General features: G+C 45.3%; 3 protein-coding genes across 10 annotated transcripts; all 3 read left to right on the top strand.

Annotated features, from left to right (window-relative positions):
* The first annotated feature begins 604 nt into the window (after positions 1-604).
* On the top strand, positions 605-13167 carry usp33 (ubiquitin specific peptidase 33). 6 transcript variants are annotated; one of them, XM_083541329.1, is made up of 24 exons: positions 605-863; positions 2648-2744; positions 2817-2870; positions 2959-3021; positions 4718-4870; positions 4952-5057; positions 5225-5294; positions 5426-5539; positions 5722-5800; positions 6940-7246; positions 7339-7479; positions 7574-7686; positions 7774-7946; positions 8042-8112; positions 8244-8277; positions 9013-9058; positions 9154-9334; positions 9579-9705; positions 10315-10484; positions 10820-10901; positions 11001-11109; positions 11529-11631; positions 11811-11879; positions 11965-13167. In XM_083541329.1, the coding sequence occupies exons 2-24, from the start codon at positions 2661-2663 to the stop codon at positions 12120-12122; spliced, it is 2607 nt and encodes an 868-aa protein (XP_083397455.1). In that variant the 5' UTR covers positions 605-863; positions 2648-2660; the 3' UTR covers positions 12123-13167. The 6 variants fall into 6 exon arrangements, with proteins under 6 accessions (XP_083397455.1, XP_083397453.1, XP_083397454.1 ...); XM_083541327.1 differs by having other exon boundaries at positions 644-986; XM_083541328.1 differs by having other exon boundaries at positions 644-1070.
* Positions 1502-2177, top strand: LOC310726117 (uncharacterized protein). The gene is made up of 2 exons (XM_083541361.1): positions 1502-1591; positions 1646-2177. The coding sequence occupies exon 2, from the start codon at positions 1649-1651 to the stop codon at positions 2126-2128; it is 480 nt and encodes a 159-aa protein (XP_083397487.1). The 5' UTR covers positions 1502-1591; positions 1646-1648; the 3' UTR covers positions 2129-2177.
* A 1025-nt stretch (positions 13168-14192) lies between the features above and the next one.
* zzz3 (zinc finger, ZZ-type containing 3) lies at positions 14193-23476 on the top strand. Of its 3 annotated transcripts, none has more exons than XM_083541331.1 (12): positions 14193-14307; positions 16854-18325; positions 19593-19731; positions 19806-19953; positions 20266-20390; positions 20537-20608; positions 20700-20801; positions 20881-20976; positions 21087-21236; positions 21324-21458; positions 21577-21677; positions 22088-23476. In XM_083541331.1, exons 2-12 carry the CDS (start codon positions 16917-16919, stop codon positions 22230-22232), a joined length of 2622 nt encoding a protein of 873 aa, XP_083397457.1. In that variant the 5' UTR covers positions 14193-14307; positions 16854-16916; the 3' UTR covers positions 22233-23476. The 3 variants fall into 3 exon arrangements, with proteins under 3 accessions (XP_083397457.1, XP_083397458.1, XP_083397456.1); XM_083541332.1 differs by lacking the exon at positions 14193-14307 and adding an exon at positions 14461-15272; XM_083541330.1 differs by lacking the exon at positions 14193-14307 and adding an exon at positions 15510-15528.
* The last annotated feature ends 775 nt before the right edge of the window (positions 23477-24251 follow it).

Here is a 24251-nt window from a genome sequence, read left to right as displayed (position 1 = left end):
AGTCATTAATAATAACTACATTCAGCTTGGACAAGACAAGACAATAGAGACAATGTGAGACAATATTTTACTATTCCTTTGTTGTAAAAAAAAAAATAAGAAAAGAAAAAAGAAATGTACAATTTACAGAAGCTATATTATTATTATTATTATTATTATTATTATTATTATTATCATTAATAAATATTTGCTCTCTTTAACTTCTGTCCCTCTTTACTTCCTTTAAGAACATTTCATAACCTTTAAACTCAAAGACCTGAAAAACTCCAACTATTCCTGAACCCATTCTGAGAAACCTTTGATGTTTTATTGTGTTTTTCAAGTTTATTGTTTATTGCTGAATTCTTGTTTGCATTAAAAAAAAAACCATCATGGCGGATTTTGGTGCTGATTTGAGACGCTTCAGTACAACAAATGTTTACTGATTCAAAATATTTTTTTCCGCTGGACGTTATTTATATATTTGTTTATTAATGTAATAATACATTTAGAAATCACATTCAAATATTTGAATCGTGCTCCTCCCAGATATCCGCCAGGTGGCGCTTGGGCTGGAAGGAGCACTATTCAAATTTTTTCTTTGCTATTTCTATGTATGACCGCTAGAGGGCAGATAGAGTCACTGCTCCAACGTTTACGCCCTATATTTGGCGGAATTTCAAACGCCATTTTGTTTAAAAAACTAGTGCACTACGTAGGCTACAGCGCGTTACTATTCTAAGGGGAATGTAGTGCGTATGTATAGCAAGGTAATGTTGATTTGAAATACGGCCGCTGTCTGTGGTTTCCGAACCGGAAACAGTGGTTCGGTCTGTGCCGTGTTGAGTTCCAGGACAGGAGAAGCGGATGTGAGCCGTTACCAGGTGGATCTCCTGCACGACCAGCATCACACAATAAGATTTTATTTAGTTTAAAATGTAGCTTTCTAAAAGACGAGATTTCGACCTTTTTCCACCAACGACTCGGAACCTGCGCTTTGCTCGGAGGTAAAGCTCTGCAGCTGCGCCAGCTCTGCTAACGGTGGCTAAGCTAAAGCTAATGTGCAGAGGGCAGAATGGAGGGGTTTAAATGTAAATATATTTATATGTTAAATTACTCAGATTCAGAATTAATATGATTGATGAGGATTAGGTTTATTTGTGTGAGACGGGTTTGTGAGGTCGCGGCTGTTTTGCGTGACCCCGGTCACTATAGCTCAGCTGTCAAATAGCCTTAGGGCTGTAGTGCGCATGCGCGTCAGATAATAGTGCATCAGCATTACAGTGCAGTAACTGATACACAGGCTGAAGATTCTGAACATCAGAGCAGGAGTGATGGAGGTGATGGTGCTAAAGGAGGTGAAAGAGGTGCTTGTGTGGGTAAAGGTATAGTGCTGATTGAGGTGCTGGAGTTGATGAAGGTGATAGAAGTGATGATGGTGATGATGGAGGTGATGATGATGATGAAGGTGATGATGAAGGTGATGATGATGATGGAGGTGATGGTGATTAATGTGTTTGAGATAATGGTGCTGATGGAGGGGATTAAGTTGATAGAGATGATGGTGCTAAATGAAGTGATTGAGATGATCGAGATGATGGTGCTGATGTAGGTATTTGAGATAACGGTGCTGATGGAGGTAATTGAGATGGTGGTGCTGATGGAGTTAATGATGCTGATGAAGGAGTTCGAGATGATGGTGCTGATGGAGGTAATTGAGATGGTGGTGCTGATGGAGGTAATAATGCTGATGAAGGAGTTCGAGATGATGGTGCTGATGGAGGTAATTGAGATGGTGGTGCTGATGGAGGTAATTGAGATGGTGGTGCTGATGGAGGTAATAATGCTGATGAAGGAGTTCGAGATGATGGTGCTGATGGAGGTAATTGAGATGGTGGTGCTGATGGAGGTAATGATGCTGATGAAGGAGTTCGAGATGATGGTGCTGATGGAGGTATTGATGCTGATGGAGGGGTTTGAGATGATGGTGCTGATGGAGGTAATTGAGATGATGGTGCTGATTAAGATGGTGGTGCTGATGGAGGTGATGGTGCTGATGGAGGAGTTTGAGATGATGGTGCTGATGGGGGTAATTAAGATGATGAAGATGATGGTGTGGATGGAGGTCAAGTCAAGATCATTGAGGTGATTAGGATATAATGCTGATGGAGGTGATTAAATTGATGGTGCTGATGAAGATGATGGTGCGGATGGAGGTGATGGAGATGTTGGTTCTGATGGAGATGATCATGCTGATGGAGGTGATAATGCTGATAGAGGTAATTGAGATGATGGTGCTGATGAAGATGGAGGTGATTGAGTTGATGGTTCTGATGAAGATGGAGATGATGGTGCTAATGAAGATGATAATGCTGATGGAGGTGATTGATGAAGTGATGGTGTAGATGGAATTGATGAGGGTGATGCTGTTGTTGAAGGTAATGGTTTTGGTGAAAATGATGGTGTTGATGGAGATGATTGGTTTTAGTCCTTTACTCTCTTTACTGCTGAAAATATCCCACAATGCTCCAAGGCTCGTTTTATTCCGGATTGAATTGGGATTGACTGTTCAGTCTGAACTCTTTTTTTCTTTCTGACTTGTTGACTTTCTCTCTCTCTCTCTCTCTCTCTCTCTCTCTCTCTCTCTCTCTCTCTCTCTCTCTCTCAGTTGTGATAGAGTGATGCCAGCTACAGTGAGCTGTGATTGCCCGCACCTGGAGTGCGTTGGAGAGATCACTAAAGAGGAGCTCATCCAGAAGTCTCATGTGAGTCTTCTTCCTCGTTTTCTTCATCTTCCTCGTTGTGTATTTGTTAGTAATGGTGTTGTGTGATTTCAGGGCCAGTGTCAGGATTGTAAAGTCGGTGGGCCGAATCTCTGGGCCTGTCTGGAAGTAAGTGTTTTTTTTTTTTCGTTCTTTTTTATTTGTGAAACACCTTATATTAATTGTAGAATATTAATTGTGTGTGTTTTTGTTCCAGAATGGCTGCGCTTATGTCGGTTGCGGAGAGTCTCATGCTGACCACAGTACGGTCCACTCTCAGGTGTGTCATCCCTGTTTAGGGATCATTTGCCTGTTTAGAGTCTTAGCAATACTCAGAGACTCCGAGACGGACATGCAGCGTGAGAGAGCGAGCTGAAGCACAAATATGGGATTAGTCCCAGTAGTGTCGTAAACACTATTAATAATCACATATTAGTAATTTACTGATCGTTAGGGATGAGTCCGGACATTTGCTCATCGTTAGGATGATTCGGGACATTTGCTGATCGTTAGGGATGAGTCAGGATATTCACTGTTCGTTAGGGATGAGTCTGGACATTTGCTCATCATTAGGGATGAGTCTGGACATTTACTGTTCGTTAGGGATGAGTCTGGACATTTGCTCATCGTTAGGGATGAGTCTGGACATTTACTGTTCGTTAGGGATGAGTCTGGACAATTAGTGTTTGTTAGGGATAAGTCGGGACATTTGTTGATCGTTAGGGATAAGTCGGGACATTTGTTGATAGTTAGGGATGAGTCGGGACATTTGCTGATCGTTAGGGATCAGTCGGGACATTTACTGATCGTTAGGGATGAGTCGGGACATTTGCTGATCGTTAGGGATGAGTCAGGACATTTGCTGATCGTTAGGGATGAGTCAGGACATTTGCTGATCGTTAGGGATGAGTCAGGACATTTGCTGATCGTTAGGGATGAGTCAGGACATTTGCTGATCGTTAGGGATGAGTCTGGACATTTGCTGAACGTTAGGGATGAGTCTGGACATTTGCTGATCGTTAGGGATGAGTCCGGACATTTGCTGATCGTTAGGGATGAGTCCGGACATTTGCTGATCGTTAGGGATGAGTCCGGACATTTGCTGATCGTTAGGGATGAGTCCGGACATTTGCTGATCGTTAGGGATGAGTCGGGACATTTGCTGATCGTTAGGGATGAGTCCGGGACATTTGTTGAGCGTTAGGGATGAGTCGGGACATTTGTTGAGCGTTAGGGATGAGTCGGGACATTTGTTGATTGTTAAGGATGAGTCGGGACATTTGCTGATTGTTATGGATGAGTCGGGACATTTGCTGATTGTTATGGATGAGTCGGGACATTTGCTGATCGTTAGGGATGAGTCTGGACATTTCATACGGCATTTCTCCAGAACATTTGAATGATTACTGAGGAACAATCAAGCCATTCTCTGAATGCCAGGGATCAGCCAGAATGAGTGCCATATTGTTGGGACAAGTCCCGCAAGATGGACAGTGCTAAGCTTTTAGATGCTGTGCCTCTGAATATTTTATGCCCCTCAGAAAGATCAAGTCAGATCCTATTTTTTAGCCCACAAATGGAAGAAGTAAAAAGCTTATCCAGCATCATGAATAATGTAGAGGCTTCCACACTCCACTGTGTGTGTGTGTGTGTGTGTGTGTGTGTGTGTGTGTGTGTGTGTGTGTGTGTGTGTGTGTGTGTGTGTGTGCGCGCGCGCGCATAGCTGGAGTCCTCACCCTGCCATGCACCAATTCTCAACACTGCCCATCACCAAGACACACACACACACACACCATATGCTTCCTTTTCCAGGGGAACACAGAATGTTGGAATATTTCACTGAATTCAGAATTACATGTTGGGACTTTTGTACTGTTCTGATTATATAAAATCCCACTGATTTATTTTCGTATTGAAGGCAACCTATGAGTCTTCTGATGAACGTAACCGTGTAGTGAATTTGGTGTCTTTTCCAGGAGACTCAGCACAACCTGACCGTGAACCTGACCACGCTGAGGGTTTGGTGTTATGCCTGTTACAAGGAAGTCTTCCTGGACAGGAAGTTGGGGCCTGGAACCTCGCCCACTGGCAATGCCAAACCCATGTCACCGGTCCCGCTGCTTGGCCAGGTAACCCCCCGCACATTCCCACCCCACACCCCAATCAGATTCGGGTTGGGATTAACCCCTTGTGTACCCCTGTATGCTCAGGATCCAAGCGAAGCGGGTAGCAGCACGGCTCTGAGAGTGCCACCCGCTGGAGTGGCTGAGGATTTGGATATGGAGACCGAAGAAGAAGACGATCTGAAGACTAGAGGTATGACAGGAACATTGGGCGTAGTAAACCTTGTACAGCAGCAGCTGCAGCTCATGGACCATGATTTGTGTAAAGGACGTAGTTATAACCATGGTATAACTTCCAGTCCCTGTTATTACTACTGTTATACGACTTGACTTATCAATGCTCGTGTTGCTCCACTGCAGGTCTGACCGGCTTGAAAAACATCGGCAACACCTGCTACATGAACGCTGCCCTGCAGGCTCTGTCCAACTGGTGAGAAGCGCCAACACACATTCATTGTAGGACATAACAATGGTATGAAGTAGGAGTCAGGGACTGGTTAGGTCCTACACCTGGGGCTGTTATAAAAGTGTCCTGTTCTTTTTCTGTATTTTGTGTTTCAGTCCTCCGCTCACTCAGTTCTTCATCGACTGCGGTGGTCTGGTCCGAACCGACAAGAAGCTGGCACTGTGTAAAAGCTACCAGAAGCTCATTACAGACCTGTGGCACAAAAACAGGTGTGTCTCTTTTAGCTATGCCCACAAAACTCCTTAAAAGGCAATGATTAAAGAAAACGCTCAAAATTGACGATTTAGCAAAATCATCCACTAGTGCATGTATTTAATAGATTCCTTGTGTAAATACTCCCGAGAATAATTTCCGTATCTAGATTAATGTGTGGTTTTTATTTTCTTCTCAGACCTTCCTACGTCGTCCCGACCAACCTGTTCCAAGGCATCAAAGCTGTTAATCCAATGTTTCGGGGTTACTCCCAACAGGTGAGTTCCTCGCCAGGTATACACCAAATTCCTTTCTATCAAGCGTGTGTTCTTCAGACGTCTTGGAAACTGTCCACGGGACTAACCAATGTTCCAGCTCCAGACTTGGTAGACCGGCTGGTGGATTCAGGCTTTCATTCCAGCATGAGTAATAGATGATTGGTTTGCATGATGAACAGATTAAACATCTCATTGCTATTAGGAATAAAAGCCTGTAGCCACATTGAACATTGATTAACGATCGATTGCGTTGGTCTATGGTCTTGGTCTATAGTTTGTGATATATTGTCTATTGGCTTGGTCTGTGGTCTTGGTCTATTGTTTATAGTCTTGGTCTAAAGTCTGTAGTCGTGGCCTATGGTTTATAGTTTATAGTCTCGTTCTGTGGTCTATGGTTTATAGTCTTGCTTTTTGGTCTATCTTGGTCTGTAAATTATTGTCTTTAGTCTTAATCTTGGTCTATGGGTTATAGTCTTGGTCTCTGGTCTATGGTCTTGGTCTTGGTTTTCAGACTCAGTCTTGACTTGTTCTCGACTACCCTAAAGACCCAATCCTCGACAGTCACAGATTTGACTTTGGCAATCTTGACTACATCCCTACTGTCATGTGATCGCAATCCACGTGCACCATTTTCTCAATACATAAACAATCAATCCTGAAAGCCCTAAAGCTTTCAAAACGAGTCCAACACAACGTTCTGTTCTAGGAGACATCGGGATTTTGTGGACTCTACAGGAGTTCAATCAATTCAGTTCAATCACCTTAAACCGATTTAAGGTTCAGAGAAATGCTAAGACCTGATGTGGAGTCTGGTATTTTGGTGTTTATTCAGTCAATAACACCTGATAGCTGAGGTTATGAAGTAAACAGTTCTTGGTAATAGTCCAAGACTTTTGTACCCTCCTGAATACATGCTCTTTCACAGCTAGTGTGTTTTTTGTGAGTGATATAATTGGAAATTTGTTGTTTGATTGATTCTTCAGTTTTATCTCTATCTATAGACTGCGATGCGGCGGTGCTTAAGTCCGTCCAGCTGTTTCTTTATCCGAACCATATCAGTTACCATAACCTCAACTTTTATTTTATTATTGTCATCTTTGAGTTGATGACACCGGGGGTCTTTGCATGTCTCTGCTTAGGATTCTCAGGAGTTCCTACGCTGCCTAATGGACCAGCTGCACGAGGAGCTCAAGGAGCTGTTGGAAGACCCGGAGGACCAGAGTCAGGCTGCGGGAGCGGACGAGGCGAACGAGCTGGCCGAGCCTCACCAAGACAACGACGCTAACGAAGCCGAGACGCTCATCTCGAACGAAGAGAAAGCGAGCCGAGAGCGGCAGAGGGAGAAGAACCTGATCAACGAGCTGCACCGAGCCGACTTGGACAGGGATGATGACACTGCGACCATCATCAGCAGCCAGGGGGCGGTCAAACACGGCAAGGCCATGGGTCAGTGCTACGGGTTGTGCTCTGAATTATTTCATCTGATTGGTCAAAACTGGGTTAGGCACAGCTCATGGTGATCCACTATATTTTCTCAGACACTAACTCAGAGATCCAGATCAGTAGCGGCGGTCGGCCCCAAAGCCCGAGTGCCAGCGAGAATATCGGGTCCAAGCTGTCGAGCAGTCCCCCCAAATCCACCCCCATGTGGCCGAACCTCAACTCGGCTCACAAGAAAGGTTGGGATTTTCTAGAAACCTTTTTTTATGGATTATATTGATTATATATATATATATATATATAATACTATTCACCGTGTGTGTTCGGAAACAGTGAGCATGTTTGCGCCCCCGAAGAGCAAGCGTCAGAGGAAGTATCGCAGCATCATCTCGGACGTTTTCGACGGCACCATCGTGAGCTCGGTGCAGTGCCTGACCTGCGACAGGGTGAGACGCCGTTTCGCACGTTTCATCATCGTGATTTTGAACCGGTGATGATCAAAAGAGAAAAATCGCTGCTATTGTCCATCTCAGGTGTCTGTGACTCTGGAGAACTTTCAAGACATTTCGCTGCCCATTCCCGGGAAAGAGGATCTCGCGAAGCTTCACTCGGCCACGCATCAGACGTCGCTGGCGAAGGCGGGTTCGTGCGGCGAGGCTTACGCTCCTCAGGGCTGGATCGCCTTCGTCCTCGAGTACATCAAGAGGTAGTGTGGGGTGAATTTCGTTTTTCACTCGTTTGCACTCAATATATCGCAAACTACGATTTAATAACGATTTATTTCGGTATGTTGACGTGTAGTTGGTTTTGGGGACCGGTGGTCACGCTGCAGGACTGTCTGGCCGCCTTTTTCGCTCGAGACGAACTCAAAGGTAAGAACCATTCTGGACAAAGAAAAAAATCCTAGGACATACAAGTGTCCATTAGCCCCACCTCTAAATTAGTATATATCTAATTAACCTTGTGTGTGTGTGTGTGCTGATTGATTTTTCCTTTTCATTAGGTGATAACATGTACAGCTGTGAAAAGTGCAAAAAGTGAGTATGCCAAACTACACAGTAATCACTAGAGGTCGACCACTAGAGGGCACCGATAGTTGAGGATGGGTACAGAGAACCGCCTTTTTTGTTGTTGTTGTTGGACCGGGATGTAATTGGGACAATACTTGGGACTACCGATAAGCTTGTCAGGACAAACAAACAAAAGCTGCTTGTCATTTTCCGTCTTTGAATGATGTCATCACGTGGCCGACATTTGCTCGGCGTACGCGTGATATCCATGCACATGTGCGGTTTGTGTGCTGACAGTCAATGATGAGGCGTTCGAAAGTGTGGGCTCACGTTGACACCAGTGTCCAATGCAATACATGCGGTAGTGTAATAGTGAACAAGGGAGGCGACAATATTAATATAATAAAACATTTCAAGCAATGCGCTGTATTTACTATTTCTCCTTCATCTCCCGGCTCTAGCGCCAACTCGTTACTCGCCTCGTTACTCGCCAATAGATACGTTAGCCTAAATGCTAGCGATGCCGTAATTCTCTATTACATTCTGTTGTGCTCCTGTGCACATGCTGTTCAAATATGTTATGCTGTGGTTTGCTGAGGAAATTTATTATTACATTATAATTTATTCATCATATAATTTGAATAATTAATATATTCAAATTTATTTCATTTAGTACATTTTTATGATTCAGTACTTTTTTTGTACTGTTTACACACCTATATATTCAGTCTTGTGTGTGTGTGTGTTGTGTTTTTTTAATAGATTAAGAAATGGAGTCAAGTTCTGCAAAGTTCAGAGTTTGCCAGAGGTGCGTGACGAAAATCTCTCTGCTTTTCTATCTCATTAAATATCTTGTAAGTTCAGTACCGTTCTGAATCTACAGAATATTTTCTCCTATTCCAGATCTTATGTATCCACCTGAAGCGCTTCAGGCACGAGCTGATGTTCTCCACCAAGATCAGCACTCACGTCTCTTTCCCACTGGATGGCTTGGATTTGCAGCCGTTCCTGGCTAAAGACAGCTCGGCCCAGACCACCAGCTATGACCTGCTGTCAGTCATCTGTCATCACGGCACGGCCAGCAGTGAGTTCCCTTTGAGAAAAATCTCAGTAGGGATAATAGATAGATAAAATGAGAGAGGTGGAGAAAGAGACAGTTAGATTGAGAGGGAGACAGAAAGTGAAACAAATAAGGATGTGTGAGAGAAAGAAAGAAAGAAAGAAAGAAAGAAAGAAAGAAAGAAAGAAAGAAAGAAAGAAAGAAAGAAAGAAAGAAAGAAAATCCCACATATTCCAACTTGTTCCAAGTTTGTTTTTTGTGTGTGCAGGTGGTCACTACGTCGCTTACTGCCGCAATGATCTCAATAACACTTGGTACGAGTTTGACGACCAGAGCGTGACCGAAGTCTCCGAGTCTTGCGTCCAGAATGCTGAGGCCTACGTGCTTTTCTACAAGTAAGTCCAGAGGCTGAGTGATGGGGGTGTGGCCATGTGGATTTGAACGGAAATATATGGAGGCATTGTCAGGTAGATTGGCAGGGAAAATAAAAAAGGGTGTGGCCAGATAAATTGGCACAGAAAAGAATAAAGGGGTGTGGCCAGGTTGATTGGAGCAGGAAAAGGGGTGTGGCCAGGTACATTTGCTCCAATAAGAAAGAACAGAATGTGGCCTAGTGAATTGGCATAGAAAAGAGAAAAGAGGTGAATTGGAGGAGGGAGATAAGGGGGTGTGGCCAGGTGGATTAGAGCAGTAAAGAAAAATTGCGTGTGGGGATATTAAATAGTTTGAGATGCGCCCAGGCTCTGTGAATTTCTAGAATTATAGCAGAGAGAAAATGGGGTGTAGCCAGGCAAAAATGGTAGATAGATGATAAAAGGGCGTGGCCAGGCTGATTATAGTAGAGATGGTGGGGGGTGTGGCCAGGCAGATTAGAGCGGGGAAATAACCCGTTAATTGGTTCAGAGGGATAAGAGGATGTGGTCAGGTGGATTAGTGCACAGGTAACAGGTGGCGTGACCTGGTAGGTGTGGCCTTGATTAAAAAATAAATGATGCGTGTTCCAGGAAGAGCAGCGAGGAGGCACAGAAGGATCGGCGGCGAGTGACATCTTTACTCAACATGATGGAGCCGAGCCTGCTGCAGTTCTACGTCTCACGCCAGTGGCTCAACAAGTTCCGGACGTTTGCCGAGCCCGGGCCCATCTCAAACCGTGACTTCCTGTGTGCACACGGAGGTCAGGAAACGCATTCAATATCCCCTCATGACTCTTCCCAAACCCTTATCTCTACATTCACGCCTCTTTCATCCTTCCTTTTTCAAGCTTATCTTTTATTTTTCCAATTCCTTGTCTTTTGGCACACTTACTTATTAAGGTGTGTGCTCCCTGTGACTGTGCGTGCAGCCTTGTCCTGCCATCTGTTGGCATGTTACAAAACTAGTTTTTAAACTTTCTGATACCACCTTCTACTTTCTATTTTACTTTTTCCTCATTCCTTTATCCCTTCAGTAGCGGAGAACCGACACTTGTCTTCATGTGTGTGAGCGTCATTTTTCTTCTCGTCTCTGCAGGGGTGCCGCCACACAAGGCCTCGTATGTTGATGACCTCGTGGTCATGGTGCCCCAAAACGTCTGGGATCATCTGTACAGCAGGTATGCAGTGATCCAGCACTCCTGGGTGTTTCAGTGTCTGTGTGTCTGCGCGTGTGTGTGGGGGTTTCGGGAGTTTGTAACGGTTGCCATGGTGATTAGGTATGGAGGAGGGCCAGCAGTGAACCATCTGTACGTGTGTCACACCTGCCAGCTGGAGATCGAGAAGCTGGAGAAACGCCGCAAGAATGAGCTGGACATGTTCGTACGGGTGAGGAATCAAATCTAGAAAAAACACTGTGTGTGTGTGTGTGTGTGTGTGTGTGTGTGTGTGTGTGTGTGTGTGTGTGTGTGTGTGTGTGTGAGGTCCGATACTTTAAACAGAACAGCGTTATTAATTCATCAGTACATCAGTTAAGTTCATTAGTTTCTGTCCTCATTCATCTTTCTTATCCTTCCCTTCTTTATTCCTCACTTTATTTGATAAATTTTCATTCTTTCTTTCTCCTTTGTTTTCTCTTTCATTTGTTCCTCATCCTAGTTACCCTCCTTTCTTCCTTCCTTTATTTCTCCAGTCCTTCCTTCCTTCCATTCTTTTTTTTTTATGGATTACCTTCCTTCCTCCCTACATTTTATTCCTCCTTGTGTCTTTTAAACTTTTTGTGTTTTTTTGTTTTTTTTTAACTACAGCTGAACAAGGCATTTCAGGAGGAGGAGTCCCCCGTGGTCATCTACTGCATCAGCATGCAGTGGTTCCGTGAATGGGAGGCTTTTGTCAAGGGCAAAGACAGCGGTCAGTGTCGCACCACATCACAGTTCTGTCACATACACACTTTTACCACATACACACTTCTCCACGAATCAAAAAGCCTGGAAACACTTGCGCGGTTTGGTGGGGTTGGGTTGTTAAAACTCTGGCAACCCAGAGTCAGGCAAAGGCCTCATGTGACAGAAATCACATTCCCCCCCCAGATCCTCCAGGACCTATCGACAACTCGAAGATCGCTGTGAACAAAAACGGCCATGTCACGCTCAAGCAAGGTAGCCATCTTTTTTTTTCTTTTTTTTTTTTTCAACCCGCGATTTGTCGTTCTTTTCATCGACCCCATCCTGTTTCCCTCCCCAGGCGCCGATTCAGGTCAGATCTCCGAGGAGACGTGGAACTTCCTTTACTTGATCCACGGCGGTGGCCCCATGGTGACCGTTCGACCCAGCGTGAGCCACTCGGACGCCGACGCCTCTCAGGCGGAAGAGAAGATCGAGGTGGAGACTCGGACCCTGTAGACGACTGGCAGCAGATCCTTCACTTTTTGCACTCACCATCGCCCCATCACACGCTCTTCATTCCCTGTGTGCATTCCTCACAACGTATACGCGTATAAGCCTGGTTGATTACACTTATATTTGTATATACACAATGCTAATAGTTAATTAGTTAGCTAGTTAAATAGGATGTTAGGTGAAATTGGACAGAAATTGGAGCGTTTTGTTGCTAAATCGAATTTCGGGTTGTCCAAAATGGCAGAAAATTACCCTGTTCCCTGTAGCTTTGTGCTCACTGTCACCTGCGCGTCGTCGTTCATCACTGAGGACATAAAGATAGATTTAGCAAATCGATTAACTATCAAATTTGCGACAATAAACATGTCTAGAAACGTAACATATTTTTATTTTTTTTAGACAAACTATCCCTTTAATCAGTGAGCAACAAGTTGATCGATCCCTCCTGCTGGGCAAGTATTAAAAAAAGCGCTTAAGAACCAATTACGACTAGCAGCGGGAAGAAAAATCGCTCAGTTCCTGTTTCTGTCTGACTGTTAGCAAACGAATAGAATGTGACCTGTTGCTTTTTTTAAAGCCCTTTTTCACAAAAAAGCTTCTTTGTGAAAGACTATGAGAAATATGAGTCGTACAAATACAAATGTTAGTTGCGATAACGTAGCAGGGATTATTTTTCTTTAATTCCCGCAAGCTTGTATGGTCAAATTGCGTTTTTGTAGCCTACCGATCTGAATCCCTGCGTCGTTACACACTGGTGTTCACTTTAGATGTCGAATGGTTCGCTGCTAGCATGAGTTCCAGCACGCTAACGGTAATGCCTAACACTAAACAATTGCGCTATTAGAAGTGGGCTAACGCAGGAGGTCGAACTTACACGTCATTTTGCTCGAAGACAAAACACCGTCTTATACTCCGGAAAATAAGGCGATCTCAGGAAAGCCCTTTTTTTCCTCCTTTTCTCTTTCTTTGAGCACTGTTAAAGCAACGCATGCTCCGACTCTAAAGTCCGGATCTGAATGTACTCGTAATTAAAGAGCTCTGAAAGGTTTTCCCCTCTCTCAAGGTTATGTCACTTGCTAGATTTATTATTTTTTTGGTCCCTCCGGAAAGCTAGCCCCGATCACGAACGCATGCTGGCAGAAAATCCAGAGCTCTTCTCGATCGCATGGTGACGCTGAAACGACGTACGTTCTGAAACGATGTAAATGTAAAAATGGAGAGACAACATACAGACTGTTAAAGCTTGTTTAAACGCAGTCGTTTTTGTATATAATCAATTAATTTCTGTATATATGTTTTTTTTTTGTTTGTTTGTTTTAATTTTCCCCGAATGCTGTCTCTGTGAATTGTAAAAATGTGCATTTTGATTATTTTATTTTATTTTATTTTTGGGGAGAGGGCTGAAATTAAACTATGCTGTGAAAAAAATATAATAATAATTGAGACTGCGTGTGGCATAAAAGAGAAAAACTGTTTTATTCATGTGAAATGTCGATATGTGGCTGCGATATGTGTTTTTGCTATTTGCACTATTATTAGCCGAGGATTTCTCACAGCTACTTCTTCACTGAGTTGAAGGGGGCGCGTGCGTGCGTGGGCGTGGTCAACAAAACGCGTCATCGCGCACTGCGTATAAACCGACGCGACAAAAGCGTGGAAACACGTTGAATTCGAGAAATTTCCTTCATAATAATGTCTACTGTGAAGCTCAGAAAGCAAAATTAGCAAGTTTGAGCTTCATGCAATGAGTTTTATTCCCTCACTAGACATTAGGAACCTTTTTAAAATATGTATTATTATACCAGTAGTGATTTCATTTCCGCCTGGCAGCCACCCCTGTTTTTATCTCCCATCCAGACACGGCTTATTAAAGAGAATTGGACAGGGACACGTTTTTCCGATATCGCATTGGATTTATGATGATCCTCCAGTGAGTTAACTAGCGCTCCCTTACTCTCCACACCCGTATTCGCTGAAATCCCGCCCCCTGCGCGCATTGATTAGCCACGCTCATCCGCCCTCGTGTAACATAATTGGCTGAAACACGCGCTCTACCCGGCGAATCTTACCAATCAGAACAAAGGAGGGCGGGGCGCTCCCTAAAACGGGTGGGGAAGAAAAGTATCGCGGCCGCTACAGAAAACATGGCTGCCGCCCAGTGCGGAGCGAACCGTTTTGCGGAAATGAGGTAAGTGCAATTCACAGGCTTCTAAAATCATCCGAAAAACGGAGCGTTTCTACGCGTTTTCGCAAAACAATCATTAAAAAAGACCACACAGCGCATTGAAGCAAAAGGCGTGAGGCATGCGTGCGCGCGCGAGACGCCGGGAAGTGTGCGCGCGGGGGGGTGTCTCGCGCTAAAACAATTAGCTAGCGTTAGCTTAGCGTGCTAGCCCTAAGCCAAGCTAAATAACAGACAGCTTGCGTGGGTTTTGTTTTTAAAAGTTTCGTTGCGTTTCACGTTTCGTTTTCACTTCGCTGTTTTGTTTCGCCAACAATTTTATATGTCTAGATGGTCCGGTGCTTGGTAATACGCGTTAGCCGGCTATGCTAAGTCGAGTTTCCATCTGTTAGCCTCAAGGGAAAAAAAAAAAAACCTGGGCTCGATCCCAAACGCCCTCTCGAAAGGGTCCGGACGAACTGGCGCGTGCGCCCTACGTAGTGCGCTACACGGCAAGCCGGAGCTTGAATTGGAACCGAGCCGGCTAACTTCGCTAGCTTTCTCCCACTCCTCCTCTCCCTCATGCTAACTTCTCATCAATGATAACCAAACCGAGCGCTGTTCATTTCGGTTCGAGAATAACTGAACATTTATGAGGTTTTAGATATAAAATGTCGAGGAATAACAATTAAAAACTTGGCTTTTATATCGTTTTTTTCTCCGTTGTGAATTTGGGTTGCTAGCTTATCAGGTGGTGGTGAGGTGTTTTCAGCCTGCAAATGCAGGAGGTTTGGAGCGTGAAAAGCTGGTTTTTCTTTTAAATGTGTTTTAGTTCATGAAGTGTAGAATGTGTGGCTCCTAGGCGGGGGGGCAGTGAGCTCTGCAAATCCGGTGCTCTCTCACACACACACACGCACACACACACACACAGGGGCCTCACACAGGTGACTGACTGTAAAACAGAAGAAATGGGTTCCTATTGAGGGCTAAAGGTGAGTTCAGGATTAAAGGTAAGCTCCCTAAGGTTCTCGCTTAGCTGTTTACTTGCACTTTGTGTCACCAGTCCATCCTTAGAGTTGTGAGTGCAGTGGAGACCAGATGTTGAACGTGTATGTGGTGTGGAGGGAAAAGTTCACCCCGAGACACTTCAGACGCATTGATACGTTCACGACGTGTTTGAAGAACTTGGTTCGGATTTGATGGTGCATGTTTGGGTTACATCCGTGAGAAGAGGAAGGAGATTGGATGGTAAGAGAGGATATGGGGAGAGAGAGAGAGAGAGAGAGAGAGAGAGGACGTCTGGAGGAGGTTGGACGGCAAAGGAGGTGGACGAAGTCTAGAGGAGTTTGGAGGACGAACTCTGGAAGAGGTTGGACGATGAGGGATGAGGGAAGAGGTGGACGTGGGAGGATGGGGAAGAGGGCCAAGCCTCATTCACGCTTGTTTTTTTTAGTTCCCATTCCTTTTGAGATACAAACACGGCACAGCGAATTTGTGTCACTTGAAAACGTGTCCAGATCGAGCGGTGTCTCTCAGCGTCTCGTTTCGTACGACATGCTTCCCAGTTTCCGCTTTCGCCATGAGCACACGGTTCCTTAAGTCATTTGACTTCTGGTGGTTGCCATCTGTGTTTTTTTTCAAGCAGGGGCTTTCCATCATAGTCACAAATCGTTTTTAAAAGCCAATCGGTACGGTGTAACGGAGACCCTAAAAGCCACACCCCCTTTCATACATTTCAACTCGGCAGTTCCAAACGTGGTTTTCTTGCTTGATCTATTTGACGGATTTTCTTTCCTGCACATCCCGAAACGAAACACTTTTTAGTATTTTTTGAGTCCTATGTTGTCGACTGATAAACCGGTTGAAGTGTGAACGACAGTCACGCTTCAGTCTGTTCTAAACGAAGTCACTTTAGTTGAACCGTAATGAGGTGTAGGCTTCACGGTGTCCCGTTGACTCTATCGAATTTCAGATCTTGCATGCAGATGTTTCTTGGATGGGTTTATTATTTTCGTCTTGCGTTGCAGTAATTTGATACAACCTTTTTTCCGATGTATTAGTCAGCCTCGTTTACCAGAGATTGGACGGAAATTGCTCGGGAATCTTCTCCCATGTGCCTGGTTTTCCAATGAAGGAAAAAAAAAAAAAAAAACCTTTGGAAGCTCGGATAACAAAGAAACAGCATTTGCTGGCACCAGTGGGTTTTTTGTATTCATGATGCAGATAAGGGCAGTGAATGTGGATGGTGGTTCAAATCTGTCTTGCCAGATATGTTTTTATCTCATTACGCTATTGGCTGACTGGCTTTTTTCACCCAAAGCGCACGGTTCTGCGTTTGCTAATGCTTGAGTCGCTGTTGTTCGAGACAGGAGTGAGTAGAGCTCTGAAACGGAAATAATAGTATAGAATATTTGACCTGGGTAATGTTTTTTTTTTTTTGTGATATGGAAAGTGTTGCATTCGTGCCATACAAACGCAGCACAAAGCCGTATTCGGGACGGGGTTGTGGTCAGAAAGAGGCCTGAACGCATTTGTTTTTCAACACTTGAACATTTTATCCTTTTGTTTTCCAGGTGCCCGTATTCTGCCGCAGAGGAGAGCACCACAATGAGGAGTCAGTAGGCAGCCTCCATAGTATGGCCGCGTCCCGTTCTTCGCGTGTCACAAGATCATCAGTGGGGTTAAATGGATTGGACGAAAGCTTTTGTGGCCGAACCCTCAGGAATCGCAGCATCGCACAGCCGGAGGAAACCTCTCCTCCTCCCGCACCCAGATCTCGCTTACCCTCAAAGAAACAGGACTGCCAGCAGGCCGGGACTCAGGCGGGGAAGGTAGCCGAAGGAGAGTCCCTGCCTGCAAACAGGAAACGGGGCCTGTCTGTCTCTGAGAAAGACGAGCCGGAGAGGTCGGAGCCCTCAGAAAGGGTTCGCGCCGGGGGAGTACCAGAAGCCTCCCCTTCCCTGAAGAGGGTTAAGCGAGGCTCTCGCTCACTGGAATCCCAAGGAACAGAGGAGGAATCTTTACTGAAACCTGAGAGCCCTGATCCGGCTCCAGCCAAGGGCAACGATGAGGACTCGAAATCGGACTTTGCTTCAAATTCGCCCTCGGATTCGGGCTTGGCGCTGTCTGTCAGCCTCGACAAAGAGTGCGAGGAGGAAAAGGACGAGGATACGAATGAGCGCGGTCCCTCTTTGCCAGCCAGCGAGTCCCACAAAGCGACCAACGGTCTGGCTGAGGTCCTTAAGCATGACATAGAATCTGCAGCCTTGCCTGCAGAGCCCCGTGCCTGCCCCACTACGCTCACGAACAGTCCCTCACTGCCCAACGGCAGCCAAGTGGCAGCTTCGTCCCTGGACCCCATTGTGCCTTGTTCATCCCCCCTTCTTAAACAAGACGGGTCGAGCGGCTCTCAGGCCGATAGAGAGAGGAACTGCTTAGCTGAGGAAGCTTCTGAAGCTGTTCTGGCTCTGGAACCCGAGGTCGAGGTCGACGTGGTCGGGGACAGTGGCCAGGTCCAGGAAGAGCACGTGGCTGAGGAGAGCACTAACGGTGGCCTGCTCGTGGATCTGCAGGACCATTCAGATGATTGCTCCAATATCTCAGGGGAAACAGCAGGCCTGACGTCCCAGCTTCCCGCAGAGCCTCCTTCCTTCACAGAACCTCAAGAGCATAGATATACCTTGAGGACTTCCCCTCGCCGTACTTCCTGTGTCAGCGGGCCAAGGTGCAGCTCCCCAAAGCCTGGCTCCCCCCACACGGATAACGGATTACTGAAGGAGGAGGTTGCGGTGGTTCCTCTTGACCTGGATGACTCTGCTTGCCACAAAGATCCTGACGGGCCGAGTCTAGTCAGCGAAGCCGACAGTGAACTCTTTGAACACACAGGGGCCAAGGTTGGCGACGACACCGACATGTTGGATGGCAGAGGTTCCAAAGCCACCAAAGAACCATCAGTCGAGCAGGTGGAGGAGGAAGAAGCAGAAGAGGACGATCCTGATGTCTACTATTTCGAGTCTGATCACTTAGCTCTCAAACACAACAAAGAGTATGTGGGGTGTTCTGTTTGTCTTCTGAAGCATTTTTGTTCATGTTCATGGTAAATTTGTTGTTTGTAAGGATGTCTTTGTGTATTTGATCCAAAGAGTGTAGTCAATATAATCTTTATTTCGTTTGTTTGTTTTGTCTGCTTCGCACCTGCTCTTTGATTTATTTGAGCTTAAAGGATTTATAAGTGACTGAGCCACGTTTTGTGATGAGCGAAACCCGATCTCTTACATAACAACGTTTATAAGAAGTTATGCACAATGACTCATGGCTCGATACGAGTTTTTCTGTCATCAGCACCGCAGCATTTAGCTGAGGCTTAGCAGAGATTTACACTCGAGTAATTTCTTTGCCTGCAGTCAGAAAGGCAGTTGGCGTGGCCTGCTGTGGGTGGACAGGGTGTTTTGGGTCGTGGCCCAGCTGCCCCCCCACCCAAAACCCACACACACACATTAGGACATAGAGCTGCCAAATGCATGGGCCTTATGGTCTGGAGAAACAGCAAGTCTCTACAGGGGCTGTCAGAATGCTGGGGTTTGAATTTGTTGGGTAACTTTAATAAAAAAATTGCCGTAAAGGGTACACAAGAAAATTGGCGAGCGCACCGGGGATAGTGCTTAGAGCTGGTAGATAAGGCAAAAAGCAGGAAATGAGAAGGTATTACTTAAACCCAAGTGAAAGAGTCTGTTTGGGACTGATTCACTGGTGATATCGGTTTTATCATATCTTGTGTTCTGTCCTGTGGGGCCTCATTTTCTTGGACTGGGACTTTTTAAATGAAGTGCCGAGCTTTCTTCCCTCTCTTAGAGACGGTGCGGACGACACTTATGTGATGGTGTTCCCTGTTATGAGCCAAGACTAAACCCAGGACCATGCATAATAGATAAATCCAACTGTTTGCAATATGTTTGTAGATTCCCGCACGGGTATTTTTAGGCACCGAAGCGAAAATGGATAAAGATGTTCCTGTTTCAGCAATTACATATTTATCAGACTGTGTTCGGGTTTTGTTGGCAACACCTCGGGCTTCTTCGAGGCCCGTTCAGCTTCTTGTTGATTCTTCTGCTGATAGCTCTGCATGTTGAAAGGTTTCCAGGTCATTCTTTTTATTTTTTTGCTGTGCTGAGCGGCGCATCATCGATTTGTCCAAAGTGTAAATGCAGAGTGATTTGTTTTTAAACGGTGCAATGCCACAAACAAATTGACGCTGTCGATAACCCTTGATTAAATTTTTACGGTTCTCCTCGTCGCCCACTTTTTATTTTAAGCTATCAGAGACTGCTTCAGACCATCGGTGTGCTGGAGGCCCAGAGAACCCAGGCCATCCTGGATCTGGAGGCATTGGCTCGCCACCAGAAGCAGGCCATGGCCAACCCCGTTGCCTTCGTGGACCAGCTTCAGAAACAGGTGAGAAGATATCCATGATGGGCTTGTGCAGGCCATTTTATTTATTTGAATTGAATGAGTTTTCCTTGTCCTAGGTGGAGTTGGGCTTGCCCAGTCCTCAGAGAGTTGTCCAGCTCCCCGAAATCACATGGGACCAATACACCTCAGGCCGCAGTGAATTCGAAAGGGACTTTTGTGACAAGAAGCGCAAGACCAGGCGGTTGAAGTTAATCTTCGATAAAGGTATCCGTGTTCCCGGGTGTATAATCTGGTGATTAACGTGTGAGAGAGCGCAATTTATCCCGCTGTCAAACGAGCATGTCGAATTTACTGGACGATGGATTTCATTATTCTCACGTCAGTTCAGTCATATTTAACCGTTGTAAGAAGAACCATGTCACCGTTGTAGAATATTGGTACTTTTAAGAGAAATTCTTGAAGCAAACGCTAAAAGATTCATATCACTAGCGTTGGCGATGGCAGGCAAGGGTTCGGTGCGAATACGTGTACTGTTACACCACTAGTGTTTGTTACTGATCATCAAACTGCTCACAGTGGGTTTACCGGCAAGACCAAAAAGTCCGGCTGATTCCAAGAAGGAGAGCGACGGCTCCACCCTGTACTCCTCGCTGCCATCCAGCGACGCCCCAGAACTCGCAACGCTTGGAAACAGGACGCAGGTGAGAACCGTCATACACGTACTCGCGCGCAAACGTTGCACTGGCGAGCAAATGTGCGATTCATGTCAAACCGTCTGTGTGTGTGTGTGTGTGTGTGTGTGTGTGTGTGTGTGTGTGTGTGTGTGTGTGTGTGTGTGTGTGTGTAGATGATAAGAGGGCGACCGTATCACCAGAACAAACCCGACACGTTTAACCAGCTGTGGACGGTGGAGGAGCAGGTAGTGAAAACAGATCGAGCGCTCTATAAATCACAGCTCGTTTTAGTTCACGAAGTTCATGAAACAACATTGTCTTTGCTGTTCATTGCAGAAAAAGCTGGAGCAGCTGCTTATCAAGTTCCCGCCTGAGGAGGTGGAGTCCAAACGATGGCAGAAGATCGCGGACGAATTGGGGAACCGGACGGCCAAACAGGTGCGACCTTTGAGACACGGCCACGCCGTTTCTAAATGGTAGAAATGTCAGATTTTCAGTTTTTCCGTCTCCTCCGCAGGTCGCCAGCCGCGTGCAGAAGTATTTCATAAAACTGACAAAAGCGGGAATTCCAGTCCCAGGACGAACTCCAAACCTGTGCATTTACAACAAAAAGGTTTGTGTCTGCCCCTTTCTCTCTCTCTCTCTCTCTCTCTCTCTCTCTCTCTCTCTAAACCCCCCCAACCCCCCCTCTATTTCTTATCCATGTTTATATACTGTTTCTAGACCTCAAACAAGAGGCAACACCACCTGAACAAGCACCTGTACCGACCGTCCACCTTCCTCACGTCCTACGAGCCGCCCGTCTACATGGAGGACGAGGACGAGCGCTCGAGCTTCATCAGTGCACTCCAGGACGGCACGGCCCACGATTCGGTCAGCGCGTTAGCTGCGTTCACCTCCAATCAGCCTTAAAACGTTTTAGGTTTGGTCACATCAGGGGTAACAATGTCCGTGTTTCAGGACGAGGACAGCGTCCCGGTGGAGCTGAGGCACCTGCCAGAGTTCAAAGAGCTACAGGAGCTGAAAAGACTCAGGAAGCAGAAGATCCACGAGCTCCAGAGCAACAACGGACTCATGCAGCACGCAGGCTACAAGGTAGAACACGTGAGACATGAAGGAACAAAACGCACCAGAATGTTCTGTTATAAACGGGGAAAATGAACTCAAGGGCAGTAACAGGAACTGATTGTGTGTTTGTGTGCTCCTTCGACAGTGTGATATGTGCGGCATAGAGCCAATCCAGGGCGTACGGTGGCACTGCCAGGACTGCCCACAGGACAACGCCGTAGACTTCTGCGCCAACTGCGCCGACTGGTCAGATCCCTTCTGTTTCTCTGCACCAACACCACCTGCCCCTGTATTACACGTGATACACACTAAAAAAACCTGCATGCTTTTTTTTATTTAAATAATATAGAATGTCTTTAAAAAGTCTTACATTCGCTGTTTTAGCTTTTAAATCGCGTGAAACAGATCTTTTTCCTTAACAGCATTAAATGTTCGTATTCTGGACTCATTTGTATCCAGTACGCTTTATTATTCATTACGTTCGTAAACAACCCGTCTTGTCGCATTAAGCCACGTTCAGCCTTTCTCACGTTAAAAGTTTTAGAATGTCCCCAGTTGCTAACGACGTGTTTGTGACGCACTTAAAAAGGTCTCAAATTTTGACCTGGTGAAACCTGCAGAAACGCTGTTATTCGAACCCACGTCTCGTCCCTCAGCACGTTCAAGACGGACACGCACACGCCGAGTCACCGCCTGGAGCCGCTCCAGCAGGCCGAGAGCTTCCTGGATAGAGACTACTGCCTGCCCACGAGCGCCGCCTACAACTACCTGGACCCCAACTACTTCCCGGCCAACAGATGACAGGAGCGAGGCAGGGCCGCTCGGACCCGGCGCCGGACCCGGAGCTTTGAAGCAAATCCGCTTGCAGCAGGAGGACCCTGAAGCACCGCTCTGCTCGAGCTCACACGTTCACCAAACGGGGAGCATCCCGGATCTGTCTCCACTCCACTTTAATCGTCACCCAGCTGCTGTCAGGCCGTCGTGTGTGTGTGTGTGTGTGTGTGTGTGTGCGCGCGTGTGCGTGTGTGAGAGAGAGGGTGGCGATGAAAAGGGACTCGGTGCTGCCTTTCCATTCACGCCAGGTTTTTAACCGGGAGGATTTGCTAACGAATCAGACGTTCTTAATTTACAGACTCTGAACACACACTTTTACTAGAAGCTGCTTTTTTTTTTTTTTTTTTTTTTCCCCTCCCCCCCTTCTTCCCCCTCTCCCCCTTTTTTTTTTCTTTCTCTCCTGAAACTCCAAGCCTATGAAGCACTACAGCACGGACAAGACCAGCTGAGGATGTACTCGGTAGGTCTCACTAGCGTATGGAGTGTCCTTTTTTTTTTTTTTTTTTTTTTTTTTTCCCCTCCCTCTTTCTCTCTCTTGCTCTCATCCCTTCCACCCTCACTTCTTCTCAGTGTGTACTGTCGTCGATCATGTGGAGTATACAAGCGTACGGTGAATCTAGCCAGTCGTAGGTGCTGTGCCATTTTTTTGTTTGTTTTTGTTTTTCCGTTCTTTTTTTTTATTTTTATTTTTTTATATATATATATATGTCCGGATGATTCCATGTCACTTGTTTTTAGGAAGGAAAAAAACAAAAAAGACACAAAGCGGTGGTACCTGATTATCACGTTTATTTTTTTCCCCTCCCCCTGCCTCATGGTCCATGGAGAAAAAAAAAAAAGTGTATTTTTATTATTAATCTATTTAAAAACCGGCCACGATGCCAGAAAAGAGGATACAGAGGTGGCGCTCTTGGTCGTCGTCGTCACGGCGACGGCGCTCCGCCCGTCGTTATTTTATACACAGAGATTTCGTTGTGCTTTCACGTAGACCATTTTTGTATTGGATTTTGTTTTGTTCTCTCTACCAAATGCCCCCTGCCCACCCCAATAACCACCTCTCTTCTCCTTTCTCTTGGTTTTGCCCCTCCCCTTCCTCCAATTCTTCCTCCTCTGCTTCAATATCAGTGTATAACAGTCTGTTCTTAAATAATGTTCCCATGTTAGAGGAGAACTGTGGAAAATAAAAGTATGTGAAAAGTCTTTCTACACCACATGCCTGTGCTTTCGTCCTTTACTTCACCTCTACGCGCTCTCTTTCTCCGTATGAAAGAGTGAGAGACAAAAAGAATGAAACACTCTATATTTCTCCCTGGCTATTTCTCATTCTTTCTCTTATTCTGTCTGTTTCTCCATCGGTGTCTTTCTCTCACTGAAAGAAAAAAACAATCACTCTGAATACAAGACTGTAAAATGTACACATGATCCTCGTTCTTCTTTATAAATCTGGAATTTTAATAAACGTGAAACACCGGCGTGCCGGAGATCTCAACGTGTTTAAATCAAATATTTTAAAAAGTAAAAAAAAAAAAAGCCAGCATTAAGAATTAATCTGTACAAAAACGAATTAATTACTGATTTCTAAAATGTTAAAATTAAATTATACCCTCTGTTTTTGCTGGGATTCTAATTGCATTTTGAATCACATTTTTATTACAAATTTCTTTTTTTTTTTTTTATTTTGACATGATGTGAAATATTAGCTGTGATGGTGTTTCATGCATTTGCTTGTCCGTAAAAACGTTACACTTTTGTAGATTAAAATATTTAAAGTATTTGAGAGATTAAATAGAAACACGATCATTTCTGCAGTGTCACACAGTTAGCCACAAGATGGCGCTGTTATAAAACACCAGCCCCGATTTCGCTGTGTTGAAAAGGTTAAACAAAATACGAAAATATTATTTACTGTTCAATTCTGTCAATGTATAATGGTGCAAATATCTGAATGGGATTGTAGACCGTGGTAACCATGGCGACGTTTTGTCC

Source organism: Silurus aristotelis (assembly GCF_946808225.1).
Source record: "Silurus aristotelis genome assembly, chromosome: 5".
Classification (NCBI taxonomy): domain Eukaryota; kingdom Metazoa; phylum Chordata; class Actinopteri; order Siluriformes; family Siluridae; genus Silurus; species Silurus aristotelis.
This window is presented reverse-complemented; position numbering and strand designations above follow the sequence as displayed.